At 44.5% G+C, this 17,486-nt stretch overlaps 1 protein-coding gene across 1 annotated transcript in view; it reads right to left on the bottom strand.

Annotated features, from left to right (window-relative positions):
- Positions 1-14,065, bottom strand: part of PLB1 (phospholipase B1) — a 76,588-nt gene extending 62,523 nt beyond the window's left edge. The window contains exons 1-5 of the mRNA XM_054993242.1: positions 13,959-14,065; positions 12,367-12,425; positions 10,745-10,808; positions 6,679-6,737; positions 4,231-4,271 (exon numbers count right to left, since the gene is read on the bottom strand). Coding sequence (XP_054849217.1) covers positions 4,231-4,271; positions 6,679-6,737; positions 10,745-10,808; positions 12,367-12,425; positions 13,959-14,001 — 266 coding nt within the window. The 5' untranslated portion in view covers positions 14,002-14,065. The remainder of the gene's footprint in view (positions 1-4,230; positions 4,272-6,678; positions 6,738-10,744; positions 10,809-12,366; positions 12,426-13,958) is intronic.
- Between the last annotated feature and the right edge of the window lie 3,421 nt (positions 14,066-17,486).

Below are 17,486 nucleotides of genomic sequence, written 5' to 3'. Positions count from 1 at the left end.
CCAAAAGTAGCCATTTTCTCCAGGTGAACTGATCTCTGTGGCCTGGAGACCAATTGTAATTCCGGGAGATCTTCCACCACTACCTGGGGGCTGGCAACCATAGAAGTGGTACAGCCACTGCTAGTCTTATTTTATTTATTTATTTATTTTATTGGACTTCTATTCCGCCCTCCCCGCAAGTGGGCTCAGGGCGGATCACATCATTTAAAACACAGTAACATAATTACACACACTTTCCGTAAAATCAAGAAAAACATTATAAAATCTCAATTAATTATCATACAAAAATATAATTAATAATTTCCCAGATGGCAGCAATCACTGCTTAGCTAATTAAAAAAGGGTGGTGGGCAGATCTGATAGGGAGGTTTAAATCATTCACCTCCTCCTCCTACAGAGCAGGCAGAGGCCTGGCTCAGCCTCAGCCATATGCCTGGCAGCACATCTTGGTCTTACAGGCCTGGCAGAAAAACAGCAAGTCCTGCCGGGCCCTAGTCTCAATGGACAGAGAGTCCCACCAGGTCAGAACTAGACATGGGCACGATCAGAATTACGGACTGAAAATTGCCCCGATTTTGGCGTTTGCGCCATCGGGACTGGGCTGATCGGTTCCGTCCATGGCTCCTGGTTCAGTGCTCGGGTGGGGCGCTCTATCGGGTCTTGATCGGATCGATCGGTTTACGTTTGGGATTGCAGTCTGCAGACAGTCTGGCGCCAGCCATCTGTTCCCGAGGGAACGGAGCCCTGTGGAAACGGAGCCTGGGGAATGCCGGAGCTGTTTGCCCTCCTTCTGTCGCCCTGGAAACGCAAATGGAAGCCCAGCTTTCCTTGATCAGAAGGACTTCCTTCCAACCACGGAGCAGCCAGAAAAGCACGTGCCCATCTCGTCCATTTGGGAGAAGAGAGGGGAGGGTGGGGGAAGGGGATGTTCTTCTGTAGCCATGGGCACTCGAATCTCATCCCTGCAAAGCCTGAGAGGCAGCTCTTACGGCCAAACACAGCCCTCCTGCGTAGCAGACCCAGGCTTTATAAATAGCCATGTGCTGTGCAACTAAGTTTCACTTTCCGCTCGCGGGTGGAGTGAGACAGAGGCGAGCTCTCGCTTGCCGCTTTTGGAGAGAGAAAGCGCAAGAGAAAGAGAGAGGGAGCTTTAGCTTTGGGCTTCAGCGGATAGGGAATTAGGGAATAGGGAGCTATCTCCTCTGGTTCCAGGGCTGCCGCCTAGCTCTGGGGCCAAACTCGGTGGGCACCTCGGCTGAGGGCTCAGGTCTGGTGGGGAGTGTTGCAGCTGGGGTTGGGCTCTATTCCTATTCTCTCTCTCTGCTTCCAGGGCTGCCATCTAGCTCTGGGGCCAAGCTCAGTGGGCACCTCCTTGGCTGAGGGCTCACACAGTATTACACACTCTAGTGCCTGGTCACTCTGGTCTGGGGGAGTGGTGGTGGTGGTGGGTGGGCTAAGGCTCTAGTCTCTTCCCTCTCTCTTTCTTCAGGTGCGGTCCCCCGATAGTGGGGGGAATCAGGCCGCCCACCGGGCAAATGTCAGTTCCTCCCCCCCATGACAGTACTGGCACACTCCCGTGGGGACAGACCCCCCCCCCCCGCCTCCACGGGTCTGCCGGGCCCGGCGGCTGTCATCCTCCTCACCCACCATTCCTTTAGCTCTGGAAATCGTGGGGTGCCCTCCTGCATCGGCCTTCCCGATTACCAAGTACCGATTCTGTATCGGAAACGGGACTTGATTGGTGAGGTTCGGGTACCTGGGTTTGGTGCCGCCGCAGAATCACGATCAGCTAAATCGGGATTATTTTTTGGATCGTGCCCATGTCTAGTCAGAACCAGGACCAAAAAGGCCCTAACTCTTGTTGAGGTCTGGTGGGCCTCCCTGGGGCCAGGGACCACTAATAGTTGTTTTACTGCTGATTGAAGTGTCCTTCGGGGCATATATAGGGAGGGGCGGTCCTGCAAATACACTGGTCCCAGTCTGCATAGGGTTTTATAGGTTAATACCCAAACCTTGTATCTGACCCAGTTCTCCACTGGCAACCAATGCAACTGGAGCAATATAGGTGTTATGTGTGCCCCACTGGGCGCTCCTGCAATAACATATGCAGCTGCATTTTGAATCAGCTGTAACCTCCGAACCAGACTCAAGGGAAGCCCTGCATAGAGCGAGTTACAGTAATCGAATCTAGGTGACCATTGCCTGGATCACTATAGTTAAGTCACAGGACTTAATAAGGGGGGGAAAGCCCTATGTATCTGGTCCACAATCTTCTCTTGAACATAGCTTTGTTGCTGAGCAGAAGACACTTCTTTTTAGTCAATCAGCATTTTTCATTTCCACTGGCTGCTAAAATCAGTATCTCAGTTATTCAATATAAGTGTTTTAGTGGAAGAGCTGAACAAAAGTGCTGAACAAACATGTCTTAGTGCAAGTGCTAAACAAAAGAAAGGACAAGAGGGCATAAAACTTTTATTACCTCCTGCCCCATTACCTCCCAGAGATACCTTCCCTCAAGATTTTAAACTTTTGGGAGATGTGGAGTGGGGAAATTGTGAGAAAGCGTTAAACAGCCCCACCCTTACTGCTTCTCCACTCACAATTCCTCCTACCAGAAAGAGTTTTTCATCTAAAGGGGCCCTCTTACTACTGTTATAAGCATTTTGCATGTAGCTAACAAATTACTTTGGATCTTAGCTTTCCTCTTTCCCTTTGGCTTTTTTTTTCTGGGAAAAGAGGTGGCGAAACTCTCAAGAGAGAAATGAGGAAGAAATACACAGGATTCTTTGAAATCATATTATTTTCAAGCACTATTGCAGAGTACTTTCAAGAGGTGCCGGAACTCCGTTCCCCCGCATTCCCCCTGGAAAAAAAAGCCCTCTTTCCACTCATTGTTTTGGAGAAGCCAGAGAATGCCATACCTTCCCACCGATTAATGTGTAATATTCAGCTGTTTTTTCCAGCTCTGTTATGTTGTAAAATTTTTGGGAATATTTTATTGGTTGCTGCTGTTTTTGATCCCAGCTTCACAGATGTTGTAATAACTATTTAAACCTAACACCTTTCACATTAGAGAACTGATGGTATTTCACACCATATTAGTTGATGGCCAGTGTATGGTTATGGTTAGCACAAGATATACTGTTGCAGAAATACTGCTGCCTACCAGGATTCTTTCACAGCTACTGAAACTTCTGGAGCACATGAGGACCATTTTCACACAGGCTCTTTGCCTTGGGTTTAATGCTGTTGGGAAGCAGGGATTTCCCCCCTGTTTCCTCAGAGTATTGTGGTGCATTCATTCACTTCCAGGGTTTCCTTGGCTTTCCCCTGCTCTTTCCCAAACCTATTCAGTGTGAAGTTTTTGCAAAGATCACAGCAACACCTGGACGGTTGCTGTGTGTGTGAGAAAGTGTGGATGTTCCCAGTCCTGCCCACATGGCAGCGATTTTCCCCACAGCAGCCATTTCCCCCACCCCACCAGAGGGCTTTTAAAAATTGGCAGTTCAACATCATTATATTGATACAACATTGCCATAAAATGTGTAACAGGTTCTCTGAAATAATTTTTTAAAACCTCAGTAAATCTCTAGTATCTTTTTTTACAGAGCCATATGGTGGAAAGCATACCTCCACAGTTAAATGGGCTAGAGACCTGTTTTCTAAAAAACCTGGGGTTTCAAGGAACCTGTTCTGTTTCGTTGCTATAACAATATTCAATTGACAACTTTAAAAGTCCAAAAAAGCCCTGGTGGTGTGAGGGGAGGAAGTTGGCCACTGCCAGGGATCAGAGCAAGGAAATTATGGAGAAACCTGCACTTTATGGGCAGCTATAACAACAGCAGGAAAAATACACATGATTGTCTAGGTTGCCAAGACTAGCAGGGTACCAGTGAGAGACCAGGGTGAGCAGGGACATGGGGGTGGCCATCAGCAATGGCGTGATGTTACTTATGGGAAAATTTGGAAGAGATGTCTTGCCTCTCTAGGAATCACTGGAAACTCTATGTTAAAATCACAGAGTTTCTGGCAATTCCTAGAGAAGTGGGACGTCACTTCTCAATTTTCCTAGAATTGGCTGTTTTAGTTTTTATTTCTCCCACTGGCTGCTGGAGTGCCAGTGGCCATGTGACAACCCTATGCCTGTCTCCCTGTGGGAAACACTGGCAAACTGAAGCATATCTTCAACAGGCTGCAAGCATGTTTTACTAACATGGTAAAAAGCAGTACCTTTGCAGCAACTCTGCATGGTGCATTCTAGAAACTCCAATCTGTAAATAAATATAAAGCAATAAAGTGTTAGTTACAAAAGCATATATAACTGGCATAGACAGTGACTGAAGAAACTACAAAAAAACTTTGCAACTTTCCCCCAAATCTTTTTCATCCTCCAACTATAGCATCAAGAGAAGAACCTCACTGCTGACTGGTCTGGGTGTCAGAATGGGGAAAAGAATATAATGTAATCTGACAAGTGACAGGGCTAACCAAAATACTTGTGGAGATAAACAATTATTAGCTTGTTTTCAAAACAGCAAGCTACACTGACAGAGGAGACAAAGAAGTCTGTTTCCCTTCCCCACTGCAGCCTCTCAATGTGCATGCTGCTGTCTAATGACCCCGTGGATCCCACAACTCCAAGGAGAAGCTTTCCCAGGACTGGAAAAGACTTCTTGGGAAAAGATCTGCAGCCACCAGTGCCTTCCACTGATGGATTGTGGAATTCAACTAACTGACCTCATCTGAAAAGAGGGGTGACCAGCATAGACAGCCATAGAAACAGAAATACCTTTACCTCTTGAGAGAACATCTGAATGGACGAGACCAACCAAATTTAATGAGATAAGGCATTTTAAAACCTTGGGCAGCTGCAGAAGAGGCTTTGTTACACGTAGAAGCCCTCCTGGCCATCTTTCAAGAAGAAATCTGAAGCAGGATCTCTTGATTCTGCAATCAAATTCTAAGGTTTCTAACACAAACCAGAATATTGGTTCCCTTTTTCTACAGCTGAAGGATTTACCACAGTTGAGAATACTGAGGAACAAAGGTGGAGAGACAGTTATAGACATTAGACATCTCGAAAGTAGGATTGCCAAGTTCCAGGTGGGTCTTGGGGATATCCCGAAATTACACCTGATCTCCAAACCACAGAGATAGGAGGAGAAAATGGCCGTTTTGGAGGGTGGACTCTATGGAATTATACCCCACTGAATTCCCCCTTCCCAAGCTTCACCTCCAAATCTCCAGGAATTTCCCAACCAGGAGTTTACACACCTACTAAAAAACCAATTTGTGATGCCACATACTATGGGAATTAAGGAAAACCCCAAAATGCTGTGTTTAATGGGATTGATTAGATCTTAAAACTTCCTAGTGTTTTCAAGGTTTCTACCAGTTTGCACACTTGTTGGCATTCCTCTGCTACCAAAAATAATACCAACGAAAGCATGTAAGACTTGGATGAGTGTTATGTAAAAATGATTGCATAGATGAAGCAATCAGTAGTGAGTGGGATTGTTTAAATTATTGCATCGTATAGTTCTGCAGATTTTGGGAAAACTGGAGTCTAGTGTGAATGCCTAATGTGAGCTTGGTAACTTTGGTTCAAATCTTTATTCATCCAGAGACCACTACAAAAGAAAGAGAAGGTTTGTTTCCCTGTCTATATAATGGGGGTGATACTGTCCTGCCTCACAGGAGTCTCTTGAACACACAATATTGAGCCAGTACACTGTACTATGACGGTCAGTATTGTCGATTCTAACAGAAAGCAACACTTCAGGGTCCCAAGTGGTGGTCTTTCACATCATCTACTACTCAATCCTTTTAATTGAAGATGGAAAGAATTGAGGATGGGATCTTCTGTATCCAAAGGAGATGCTCTACCTCTACCACATAGACACAGCTTGAGTCCAGTGTGAGGTGGGGTCTCAATGAAGATAAATAAGTGAAGAAAATAATTTTAACTAGCCTTATAGACAGGATAGGAGATAAATCTAGATACATTTTAAAGCATGTATCTATGCTTGGATGTATTGTGGCAATCTAACAGATAGAAATGTCAGGGTTATGTTGCATTAGCAAAGGCATTGGTTGGGTTGTTAGTTGACCAGAAAAAATGCCTCTTCTGTTCTTGTATCTTGAACAGCAATTTGATATGCATAAACCTACGCTTGTAGTGGTTACAGTTTCAGACTAGGACCCAAGAGACTCAGGTTAGAATCCCCCCTCTTCCATGGAAGCTGGCTGGGTGACCTTGGGCCACTCACACGTTCTCAGCTTAACCTACCTCACAGGGTAGTTGTGAGGATAAAATGAAAGAGAACAGAATGATGTAAGCCACTTTGAGACCCCACTGGGGGAAAAGATAGAGTATAAATAAAGATAAACAAATAAACAAAATGTTGTTGGCTGCTAATTGGTACAGATCAATTGGCCGTTACAGGCAAAGTACCAGGGGCTAGTTCAGAAGTGGGCAACCCTACAGCTGGGAACAAGAGATGGAGCAAAGGGCCCTGAGAGCCAGGCTCGTACCTTTCTTCTGTTCTGCCTCTCAAAACTAAACTGTTACCTCCACTCTGCACCCTGCAGATCACTGACAGCTTTGCTCTTAGCTGAAGACCACAGTGGCTTTACTTATATACTTCTCTGTTTAGTGGCACTCATTGTGCTACTCACATTTCCCAAGTTTCCAATAGCAGCAACTGCTTGGATGTCTGATGGTGTCAGTGTATGAACTGTGGAGATAAGATATGGGTTGGGATTAGAAAAATGGGTGCTTTGAAGAACTCTGTTTGTATTAATAAAACTGTTGGTACCACAGAGAAAGCTACAATTATTACATAGCTCATGTACTGGTGTATTTTGAAAAGAACTTTCATACAGCTATAAATACTCCTATTCATCAGCTTCTTTCAATGAACATTTGCGTATGTGTGTGTAAAACTGCACACATACCTTTATATATGTATATAACTGAACATACCTGAAGAGGAATGATACAAGCCAAGTTGTAAAAAAAATTGAAATGCTTAGAAAGTAATTATATAGGCACAATCACACAAAAGCACACACACATACACATAATATAGCAATCCAGCATATATTGGGGAATCACATTTTGTTGAACTTTCTTCTAAAACTGAAGGAAGGATGATTCTCTGAAACAATTCCTAAAGAATTGTAGAGTAATAAGAAAATATCAAAGTCAGAAGAATGACTACCAGGGCTCATTTCAAGGGAGAACGTGCAGGAATGCAGTTCCAGCAGTTCCCCAAAGAGGTCACATGTCAGGTGGCCCCACCTACCTGACTCTTGGCCATTTTGGGGGCTGTTTTGGCCTGGATTGGGGCCAAAACAGCCCAGATCGGACCTCTGATGGGTGGTAGATCACTCTCCTGCTCAGCAGCGGCCCAATCCTGACCATTTGGGTCCCCTTTTCAGCCATTTTCAGCCACTTTTTGCTATTTTGGGCCCAATTTCGGCCCTGAATGGCCAGGATTGAGTCCAAAACAGCCAGGATAGGTGATGTCAGGGGGTGTGGCATATGCAAATCAGTTATGTTAATGACACACTTCCAGTGATGTCAAGGGGCATGGCATATGCTAATGAGTTATGCTAATGAGTAGGGGTGTGCAATTCGGGTATATGATACCTGAAAAAAACCTGAAACAAGCTGTTTCGGGTTGTTTCGGGTTTTCCCGAAACATTTCAGAAAACCCGAAACGTTTCGGGTAATCCAAAACAGCGATTTCCGAAACGTTTCGGTATTTCAGCTTGTTTTAGTAATGCATTTCAATGGGGAAAAGCCTCCCCCAGGCTTCCCGGAAGCCTGGGGGAGGCATTTTCCCACCAAATCAAGCTAAACTTGGTGGGTACCTTCCTCTAACTCCCCTCTAACAACCCCCCAAGTTTCAGAAAGATTGGACTTTGGGAGGCCAAGTTATGGCCCCCCAAAACAGGTCCCCTATCCTCGCCTAAAAGGGAAAGGTTTTTGCTTGCTGCTGCTGATCTCTTACGTTGTGGATGCTGCTGCTGATCTCCATGTTTCCTATGGGGGAAAAATGAAGAGGCAGGCTTGTCTTTCTAGGGGGGGGGATTTTGCATGCAAAATGCCCCCAACCCTCAGGGGCCCTTCTCCTACCTTTCCTCCCACCCCCCACCAAATCTCAGCCTGCTCCCACTTGGGGGGGGGGCATTTCATGGCGTCCAAAAGTAGGTGCTCTCCCCCCCATTTCTGCACTATTTCCAGCTGGGAAATAACAGAGGCTTGTCTTGCTAGGGGTGGCATTTTGCATGTAAAATGCCCCCAACCCTCAGGGGCCCTTCTCCTACCTTTCCTCCCACCCCCCACCAAGGCTCAGCCTGCTCCCACTTGGGGGGGCCTCCCAAAGTAGGTGCTCTTCCTCCCCTTTCTCCACTATTTCCAGCTGGGAAATAACAGAGGCTTGTCTTGCCAGGGGTGGCGTTTTGCATGCAAAATGCCTCCAACCCTCAGGGGCCCTTCTCCTATCTTTCCTCCCACCCCCCACCAAGGCTCAGCCCCAAGGCTCAGCCTGCTCCCACTTGGGGGGGGCATTTCATGGCCTCCCAAAGTAGGTGCTCTCAGCCCCCAAAGTCCACCCCCTACAGCCCCACACATACCCAATTCTCCCCCAGCTGCCACACAGAGATCCAAATCCCCACAGTAGCTCCTCAGAGGCCCAAATCCAGCCCCAGCAGCCCCACACAATCCCAGGAACAGGCTGGCCAGCCTTCTCCCTTTGTTTCCTATGCTTTGAACTATAACACTCTGTTTTCCAGAGCAAATGTGCACAGCCCAGGGATGCCACAATGGTGGACACACTTCTGAGTGCCAGCTTGTCCCTGTGAAAGAGCACCTGAACCACAGACACCCTCCCTCAAATTCCCCCACCACCTACAGAGATGGCTGGCCAGCCAGTCCCATTGTTCTCTATGATGGGAACCAACTGGACAACAAAGAATAAAATACGAACAACACAAAGTTTTTTAAAAAAACATTTCTCACTTGCAAAGTACAAGTAGGCAAAGCATTATGACACATTACACCAGCAGTCCCCCACACAGAAAAATAACACAACTCACTTCACATCAGAGAATCACCCAAACACAATTGCTGTCAAAGAAGGTGAAGTGGGCTGTATTATTTTGTGTAGTACACTGCTTTCATGCCCTGTTGTGCCCTCCTACTGTGTAACCTAAAACAGTTGAAGAAATAAAGTGTTTTTGAAAGCAATTGTGTTATCGGGTGATTCTTTAATGTGAAGTGAGTTGTGTTATTTTTGTGTAAGATACTTCTGGCATACCCTTTGGTGTGCCCCCCTGCTGTGTAACCTAAAGCTGTTCAAGAAATAAAGTGTTTTTGACAGGAATTGTGTTTTTGTGATTCTCTGATGTTAAGTGAGTCATGTTATTTTTCTGTGTGGGGGACTGCTGGTGTAATGTGTCATAATGCTTTGCCTACTTGTACTCTGAAAGGGAGAAAATATTTTTTAAAAAAATTTATTTTGTGTTGTTCGTGTTTTATTCTTTGATGTGCAGTTGGTTCCCATCATAGGAAACAGTACGGCAGGCTGGCCAGGCTTCTTTGTAGGTGGTGGGGGTGTCAGGGGGTGGTTGTCTGTGTGTCAGGTCAGGTGCTCTTTCCCAGGGACAAGTTGGCACTCAGAAGTGTGCCCACCATTGTGGCACCCCTGGGCTGTGCGGAATTGCCCTGGGAAAGAGAGTTTAGAAGTTCCCAGCATAGGGAACAAAGGGGGAGGGCTGGCCTTTGCCAGCCTGTTCCTGGGGTTATGGGTGTGGGGCTGCTGGGGGTGGATTTGGGTCTGTGAGGGGATAATGTGGGGAATCGGGATTTGAGTCTGTGTATGGCTGCTGGGGGGGGAATTGGGTTTGTGTGGGGCTGTGGGGGTGGACTTTGGGGGCTGAGAGCGCCTACTTGGGGAGGCCATGAAATGCCCTCCGAAGTGGCAGCAGTCTGAGCCTTGGTGGGGAGTGGGAGTAGAGGTGGGAGAAGGGCCCAAGAGGGTTGGGGGGCATTTTGCATGCAAAATGCCACCCCTGGCAAGACAAGCCTGCCTCTTCATTTTTTCCCCATAGGAAATAATAAAGAAGATTAGCAGCAGCAAGCTAAAAATAGTTCATGTTTGCCTTTTTTAGGCGAGGATAAGGGGACCTGGTTTGGGGGGCCATAACATGGCCCCCCAAAGTCCAATAGGTCTGAAACTTGGGGGGTTGTTAGAGAGGAGCTAGAGGAAGGTCCACACCAATTTTGGCTTGATTCGGTGGGAAAATGCCTCCCCCAGGCGTCCGGGAAGACGGAGGCATTTTCCCATGGAAAAGAAACCCAAAACAACCCGAAACAACCCGAAACGATACCCGAACCGTTAAACCCGAAACGGCTTGCCGTTTCGGATTTAGCTGTTGCCGAAACAGATTCTCATTTCAGGTATACCCAAAACGAGAATCCCGAAACAGTGTGTCTTTGCACACCCCTACTAATGAGTCATGCTAATGAGTTCCTCCAGCTCTTTTTCTACGAAATGACCCCTGGTGACTACTATATAATGATTTGTCCAGTGTTCAGAAGGTGTAAATATAAGACAGGATTAAAAAAGTATCAGAAGCAACACATCCTAGCTAACAATTTTATGTACTTAGCCCTGTGAATTTGTTCTTATATCTTTTGTCATACTCTAAAAATACAAATTTGAAATAAAAATACCTGAAGATGAGGCACGGTGAGAGAAACTTTGCAGCTTGCAAGAGTGATGAAAATTTATGAAAGGCTGAAAACAAGGAACATTTTTTTAAAAAAAAAATCAGAATTCTTGATATCTGTGATAGCAACAATGTAGTCAAGAACATGTCTATGAGTTTCTGGAAGTCTATCCACTACTTTCTTATCCCTCAGAAAAGATTTCCCAATAGACCATATCATTCCAGAGTAAAACAAGATTGTTTGGGAAAGTAAACATCAGTTAAATGGCTGTCCATAGTATGCTATATGTAAGATTGGTAATTAACAGAGCAATCCTAAGCAGTGTTACTCCAGTCTAAGCCCATTGAAATCAATGAGCTTAGACTGGGGTAACTTTGCTTAGGATTGCACTGAAAATGAACTAGTATATCAAAAATTGCTGTTACTTTAACAAAAAACAATTTCTTTCTCCTTATTACATATCTTCTTCAGATGACTGTACAGTATAGACCAGTTTCTTTTGGAGAGAAGAGTTTTATGTTCAGAGATGAGGGAATAATTTAAATAGCCCTGTGAACTCTCTAACCTTAGGTTCTCAGAGCTTGGTATGATTAGCCTTGAGAGGAGACGACTGAGAAGTGATATGATAACCATCTTCAAGTCATATAGAGGATGGAGCAGAGTTGTTTTCTGTTGCCCCAGAAGATTGGACCAGAACCAATGGGTTGAAATTAAATCAAAAGAGTTTTCAGCTAAACATTAGAAAGAACTTCCTGACAGAGTGGTCCCTCAGTGGAACAGGCTTCCTTGGAAGGTGGTGGGCTCTCCTTCTTTGGAGGTTTTTAAGCAGAGGCTGGATGGCCATCTGACAGCAATGCTGATTCTGTGAACCTAGGCAGATCATGAGGGGGAGGGCAGAATGGGTTACATCAGTGCTTAGTTCTCGTGGCCCTTCTTACATGCCCAGGGTAATGCCGATCGTCACTTTGGGGTAAGGAAGCAATTTTCCCCAGGCCAGTTTGGCTAGGGATCCTGATGGTGTTTTGCCATCTTCTGGGCATGGAGCAGGGGTCACTGGGTGTGTGTGTGTGGGGGGGTAGTTTTGAACTTCCTGCACTGTGTAGGAGGTTGGACTAGATGTCCCTGGAGGTTCCTCCAACCCTATGATTCTATGATTCTCAACTCAGCCTGTACGATGAACCTCTCTGGGGATCATGAGTCACACGCATAGCAGGGAGACAAATATCCAAGGACAGAGAGGGTCTGAAGAAGATATAGCTTTCCTCATCCCACTGGCCAAAGTTTGCCACTGTAGTTGCCAATTTTTCTAAGGAAGAACTGACACAGCTTGGATCTGATCCTGGGGAAGCATGGAGTTCTAAAGATCCTTTGGTGCTTCCTCACCCTTTCCCTTCAAGCTGAAGCTTCATCTTGTAGCTTTGGAGACATTCATTGACACTGACCTAGATAAGAGAGCTACTACCATCACACACAACGTTAATGCAGTATTTAACATTTATATGGTTAGGAGTGGACCCTCCCTCCAATAAAGTTAATGCAAGTTTAGAATTAGGGGTGGTGATGGTGGTTTGAGAAACACCACTTCATCCCTTTTGTCCTACAGTGTACAGCAAGCAAGTTTTTACCTCAGGTTTCATTTGTTCCTTCATATTGTTTTCAGTCCTCAGATTACGAGCTGCAGTTCCTTAAAAAAAATAAATGGGCATTTTCATTTCATTTCTTTTCCTCACCTTCTCATCCATAAACTTTTCAAATAACATAAAGTAATACACATCTATGGAGGAAAAAAAACCCAAATTCCCAGACGACAATAAAAAAACATATAAAGAAAAGACATGATCTCATTTGAACAATTTTTCACCCACATTTGTTTGCTCAGTTCTTTTTGCATTTTTAGGTTCTCTTCTTTCTAGAACTTCAGCATTTCTTTTTGTTAGGGACTGAAGGAGATTAACAGTACAATCCTAAACAGAGTTACTCCAATCTAAATCCATTGATTTCAGTGGGTTTAGATTGGACTATTTTTGCTTAGGAGTGCACTGTAAATATTGCTGTTTTCCCAGATCCTCTAATTTTCTTCCATAAATTGGAAGTTCCACAGCTGAATCCTAGAGAAATTGGCTGATTTGTATGGTTGATTTATATTTGCAGATTTGTATACACATTTTAAATGTTCACTTATTAATCCTATAAGCATTTTTACCAGTAAATTAGAAAACAAGAAGGCAAGCTTCAAAAATACATGAGCTGAAAAATAGCCTGTCGATTTTCAACAACATTACCTGTTGAAAATATATCTTTAAGCCCCCTATTGCTTATCTGAAAAATTTAACAACAATTGTATTGCATATTGCATTTTATCTGCTGTTGATCTAGGAAGTTTGATTTATATTCAAAAAAGTGTTACAATACTATTGTCTTGAAAATCTGTTTTTGAGCTACCCATGCTATATAGAAAGACAGCATGAAATGCTTAAAACACATCCACACTACTGACTGAAACAGGTTTAACTGTCATGCCTTCTCCCCAGGGGCCTCTTGAGAGCTGCAGTTCCATAAAGGGAGATAGGAGGAATCTCTAACAAAATCCTCAGCACTTCATCAAACAGTAATGCCCAGGATTCCTTGATGGAAAGCCATGCCTGCAACTGTTTAAAGTGCCGTAAGTGGATAGTGTAGATAGGGCCTCAATGTTGCCTAAGTGGCTCAAGCTGTTTTATGATAATATCTCCTCTTTAATAATGGAGATATCTAATGATGGCAACTTTTTGGTGTGCAAGGTGCCACATCATATGAATTTTTCTACATTTCCCAGCCAATTGTCCAAAACCCTGATGGAGCAAAGTATGTGCCAGTAACCTTCCCCCTGCTTCATTTCTATCTCCATACTAACCCTACTTCCTCTCACACACATACATCAGTCTCTAGTGCCTTAATAGCTCTCTGCCTTCCAACAGTTGTTCTGGCATTTATGATTCCTGAGGTATTTGAAGTCTGAAGATATCACTGGTAAAAGCAACCTTCCTCTCCTGCCATCAACTGCAATGCTGCAGATTGTACTGTATATCTTTTGCAGCAATCACAAGATGTTGTTCCTCGTCCTGCTCTCAGAAATTCTGTATTTTACATTATCTTTTCAAGTCAATCATTTGAGCTTCTACCACAAGGCTATGCTTCAGGGCATCTCTGAAAAGTTTATAGCAGACAAAGGCCTTACCTATCAAAAAGGACAGCCAAAGGGATGCCAGTAGCTTCTTCATGCCTTCTTCCTTTATTAATGAAGGTTCCTGGAAAGAGGTTAGTTTGGCATGTGGTGACCTGTGTGTGTGTGGTCATGAAACTGTCTCTTCTTCCTACTGCTGTTTTATACCTTAGAGAGCAGATAACTCAACTGTCATAAATTTTATTGGCATCTTCACCTTTGAAAATGCAACCTCTAGAAGAAAAATGATAAAATATTAACATTTCAATGCCATTGCTCAAAAAGACAAGTCTTGTGTACTTTACCCATCATTAATTCCTGAGGGAAGTGCAAGGAGAAGAATAACATGCCCTTTAAATGTAGGAAGAAACTGCTTTGTGATTTCCCAGTTTTATGTATTGACATCATGAAAATCCCTTTTCTGTGACCATCCAATTTAACCATCTGCTGCATCAGTTAACTTCCTTTGGTCATCCATATTTGTAAACATCTGCATCATCACACCAAACTCTTTTATAAAAATAGAGGACTTCATATATATATTATACTCAGAAATGAAAACAAAGACAAAAAAACCATACAGCATTTACAAATAACTAGCAATGTATCCCCCCCCCACCCACCGCTTTAGTTAGGTGATATAAAGGTGACCTCTTGCAGATCTTGCTTAGTGTATCATAATCAGGGAGAGGAACTGAGGTGAGCTCTTATGCTGAGTTCATACTTGAATAGTAGTAGCTCCTGCTTCTGGAGCTTGCTTGTCTTCTCTAAGAAAGTCAGTGTGATGTAGTGGTTACTGTGTCAGGCCAGGATCTGGGAGACCCAGGTTCAGTCCAAACCCCACTCTGCCACAAAGCTTGCTGAGTTGTTTTTGGTTACTTACTATCTCTGTCAGCTTAGCCTGAAGAGCCGTTGTGAGGATAAAAGCACAGAACAATATACAGAGCCCTGAGCTCCTTAGAGGAAGGGCAAGATAAAAATGTAGCTAAATAATGCCCAGCAACATTGCTTAGGAAACCTCAGTGGGAGCAGGGCTGAAGTGGTAGGGTGTTATATCAGCACTGACAGCAGAAGAAGCAGAGTATCTTCCCAAAGTTGTTAATGTGCTATTAGAATGATACCTATCATGTCTTTAAAAAAAGCAAAGGAATAACTTGGAAACAGACAGTAAAATTAACATGAATATATAGATATGTTTCCAAGTACCAGTGTAGTGTAGTGGTTAGAGTATTGGATGAGGATCCGAGAAACCCAAGTTCAAATCCTTACTCTGCCATGGTAGCTTGCTGGGTGACCTTGGGCCAGTCAATGTCTCTTAGCCGAACCTACCTTTCAAAGTTGTGAGGGTAAAACAGAGGAGAGGAGACTGATGTGTATTGCTTTCAGATCCTATGAGGAAGGGTGGGGTAAAATGTACTAAATAAATACTAATAATTAAAAATATGACATCTGAATGAATTTTGAAAAGCCAGTTGTTGCAAGCAGGCCAACTGTGCAAGCCTGCCTTGTCTTGAACTCTTGATGAGGACCTGGAGAATCAATATACTCAATGGAGGGAAAGCTGGAGTTTTTCTGTGGCTACACTGACTACCCCCTAATGTGTGCTCCTTCAGACTTAACAAAAGGCTTTAACAGGAACAGAAAAAGTAAGAGTAATTTACAAGAAGTGCCTCAGGAATTCATTGGATGTTTTCATTTTCTACAGGCACTTTCAGATAAACCTGAATCTCAAAGTGTTTCACAGAACTAAACAGCATCTAACCATGGGAGAGCAAAATTGATTGTGCACCAAAGGAGAGGGAAACAGGCTTTGCGGTTAATGTTAAGAGTGAGATGGAGAATCAATCAAGTTGTGGGATAGTGAGAGCGTAAGCTATGCAACAAACAGTAACCTGATATTAGATATTGTTGAAGTGTGGTTTACAAAAGAATATCCAACAGTTCCAATTCTAGATCCCAGCAAACAACCTACAAATGGTATTGAATTGGGTTGCCAAAACCAGCTTGGGAAACTCCTAGAGATTTGGCATGGAGCCTAGGAAGGACAGGGTTTGGGGAAGGGAGAACCTTATTGGTGTTTAATTCCACAGAGTCCACCCTCCAAAGCAGCCATTTCAACCAGGGGAACTGATCTCTGTAGCCTGGAGGTCAGTTGTAATTCCGGGAGATCTCCAGGCCCCACCTGGAGGCTGGCATTCCTGTAAATGCTCCAGTGGATTCAAGCTCCAGAAAATTGGATAGAAATGTATAAGAAGAATTATCACATGTGGTCCAAAAACTGGATGGGGGCAGAGAGCAGATTTCCATCTACCCTCCCTAAATGTTAACCCTAATATGAGTTACCTATTCAGTGCTTTATTTCTTGAACAGCTTTAGGTTACACAGCAGGGGGGGGCACACCAAAGGGCATTCCAGCATTCCACCTCACAAAAATCACACAACTCACTTCACATCAGAGAATCACCCAAACACAATTTCTGTTAAAAACGGTGAAGTGGGTTGTATTATTTTGTGTAGTACACTGCTATCATGCCCTGTTATGCCCTCCTACTGTGTAACCTAAAGCAGTTAAAGAAATAAAGTGTTTTTGACAGGAATTGTGTTTTTGTGATTCTCTGATGTTAAGTGAGAGTTGTGTTTTTTTTCTGTGTGGGGGACTGCTGGTGTAATGTGTTATAATGCTTTGCCTACTTGTACTTTGAAAGGGAGAAAATAATTTTTTAAAAACTGTATTTTGTGTTGTTCGTGTTTTATTCTTTGTTGTGCAGTTGGTTCCCATCATAGGGAACAATGGGGAGGCTGGCCAGCCATCTCTGTAGGTGGTGGGGGCGTCAGGTGGTGGTTGTCTGTGTGTCAGGTCAAGTGCTCTTTCCCAGGGACAAGTTGGCACTCAGAAGTGTGCCCACCATTGTGGCACCCCTGGGCTGTGCGGAATTGCCCTGGGAAAGAGAGTTTAGAAGTTCCCAGCATAGGGAACAAAGGGGGAGGGCTGGCCAGCCTGTTCCTGGGGTTATGGGTGTAGGGCTGCTGGGGGTGGATTTAGGTCTGTGAGGGGATAATGTGGGGATTTGGGTCTGTGTGTGGCAGCTGGGGGGAATTGGGTTTGTGTGGGGCTGTAGGGGGTGGACTTTGGGGGCTGAGAGCACCTACTTGGGGAGGCCATGGAATGCCCCCCCCCCCAAGTGGGAGCTGGCTGAGCCTTGCATTTTGCATGCAAAATGCCATCTCTGGCAAGACAAGCCTCCCCCAGCTGTAGGTTGTAGAGAAAAGGTCACCTACTTGGGGAGGCAATGAAATGCCCCCCCAAGTGGGAGCAGGCTGAGCCTTGGTGGGGGGTGAGAGGAATGGTGGGAGAAGGGCCCCTGAGGGTTGCATGCAAAATGCCACCCCTGGCAAAGGAAGCCTGCCTCTTCATTTTTTCCCCTTAGGAAATAATGGAGACCAGCAGCAGCAAGCACAAAATAGAAGATTAGCAGCAGCAATCTAAAGCTATGCCCTTTTATAGGCGAGGATAGGGGGACCTGGCTTGGGGGGCCATAACAT

This window comes from Eublepharis macularius, chromosome 1 (assembly GCF_028583425.1).
Source record: "Eublepharis macularius isolate TG4126 chromosome 1, MPM_Emac_v1.0, whole genome shotgun sequence".
Lineage (NCBI taxonomy): Eukaryota > Metazoa > Chordata > Lepidosauria > Squamata > Eublepharidae > Eublepharis > Eublepharis macularius.
This window is presented reverse-complemented; position numbering and strand designations above follow the sequence as displayed.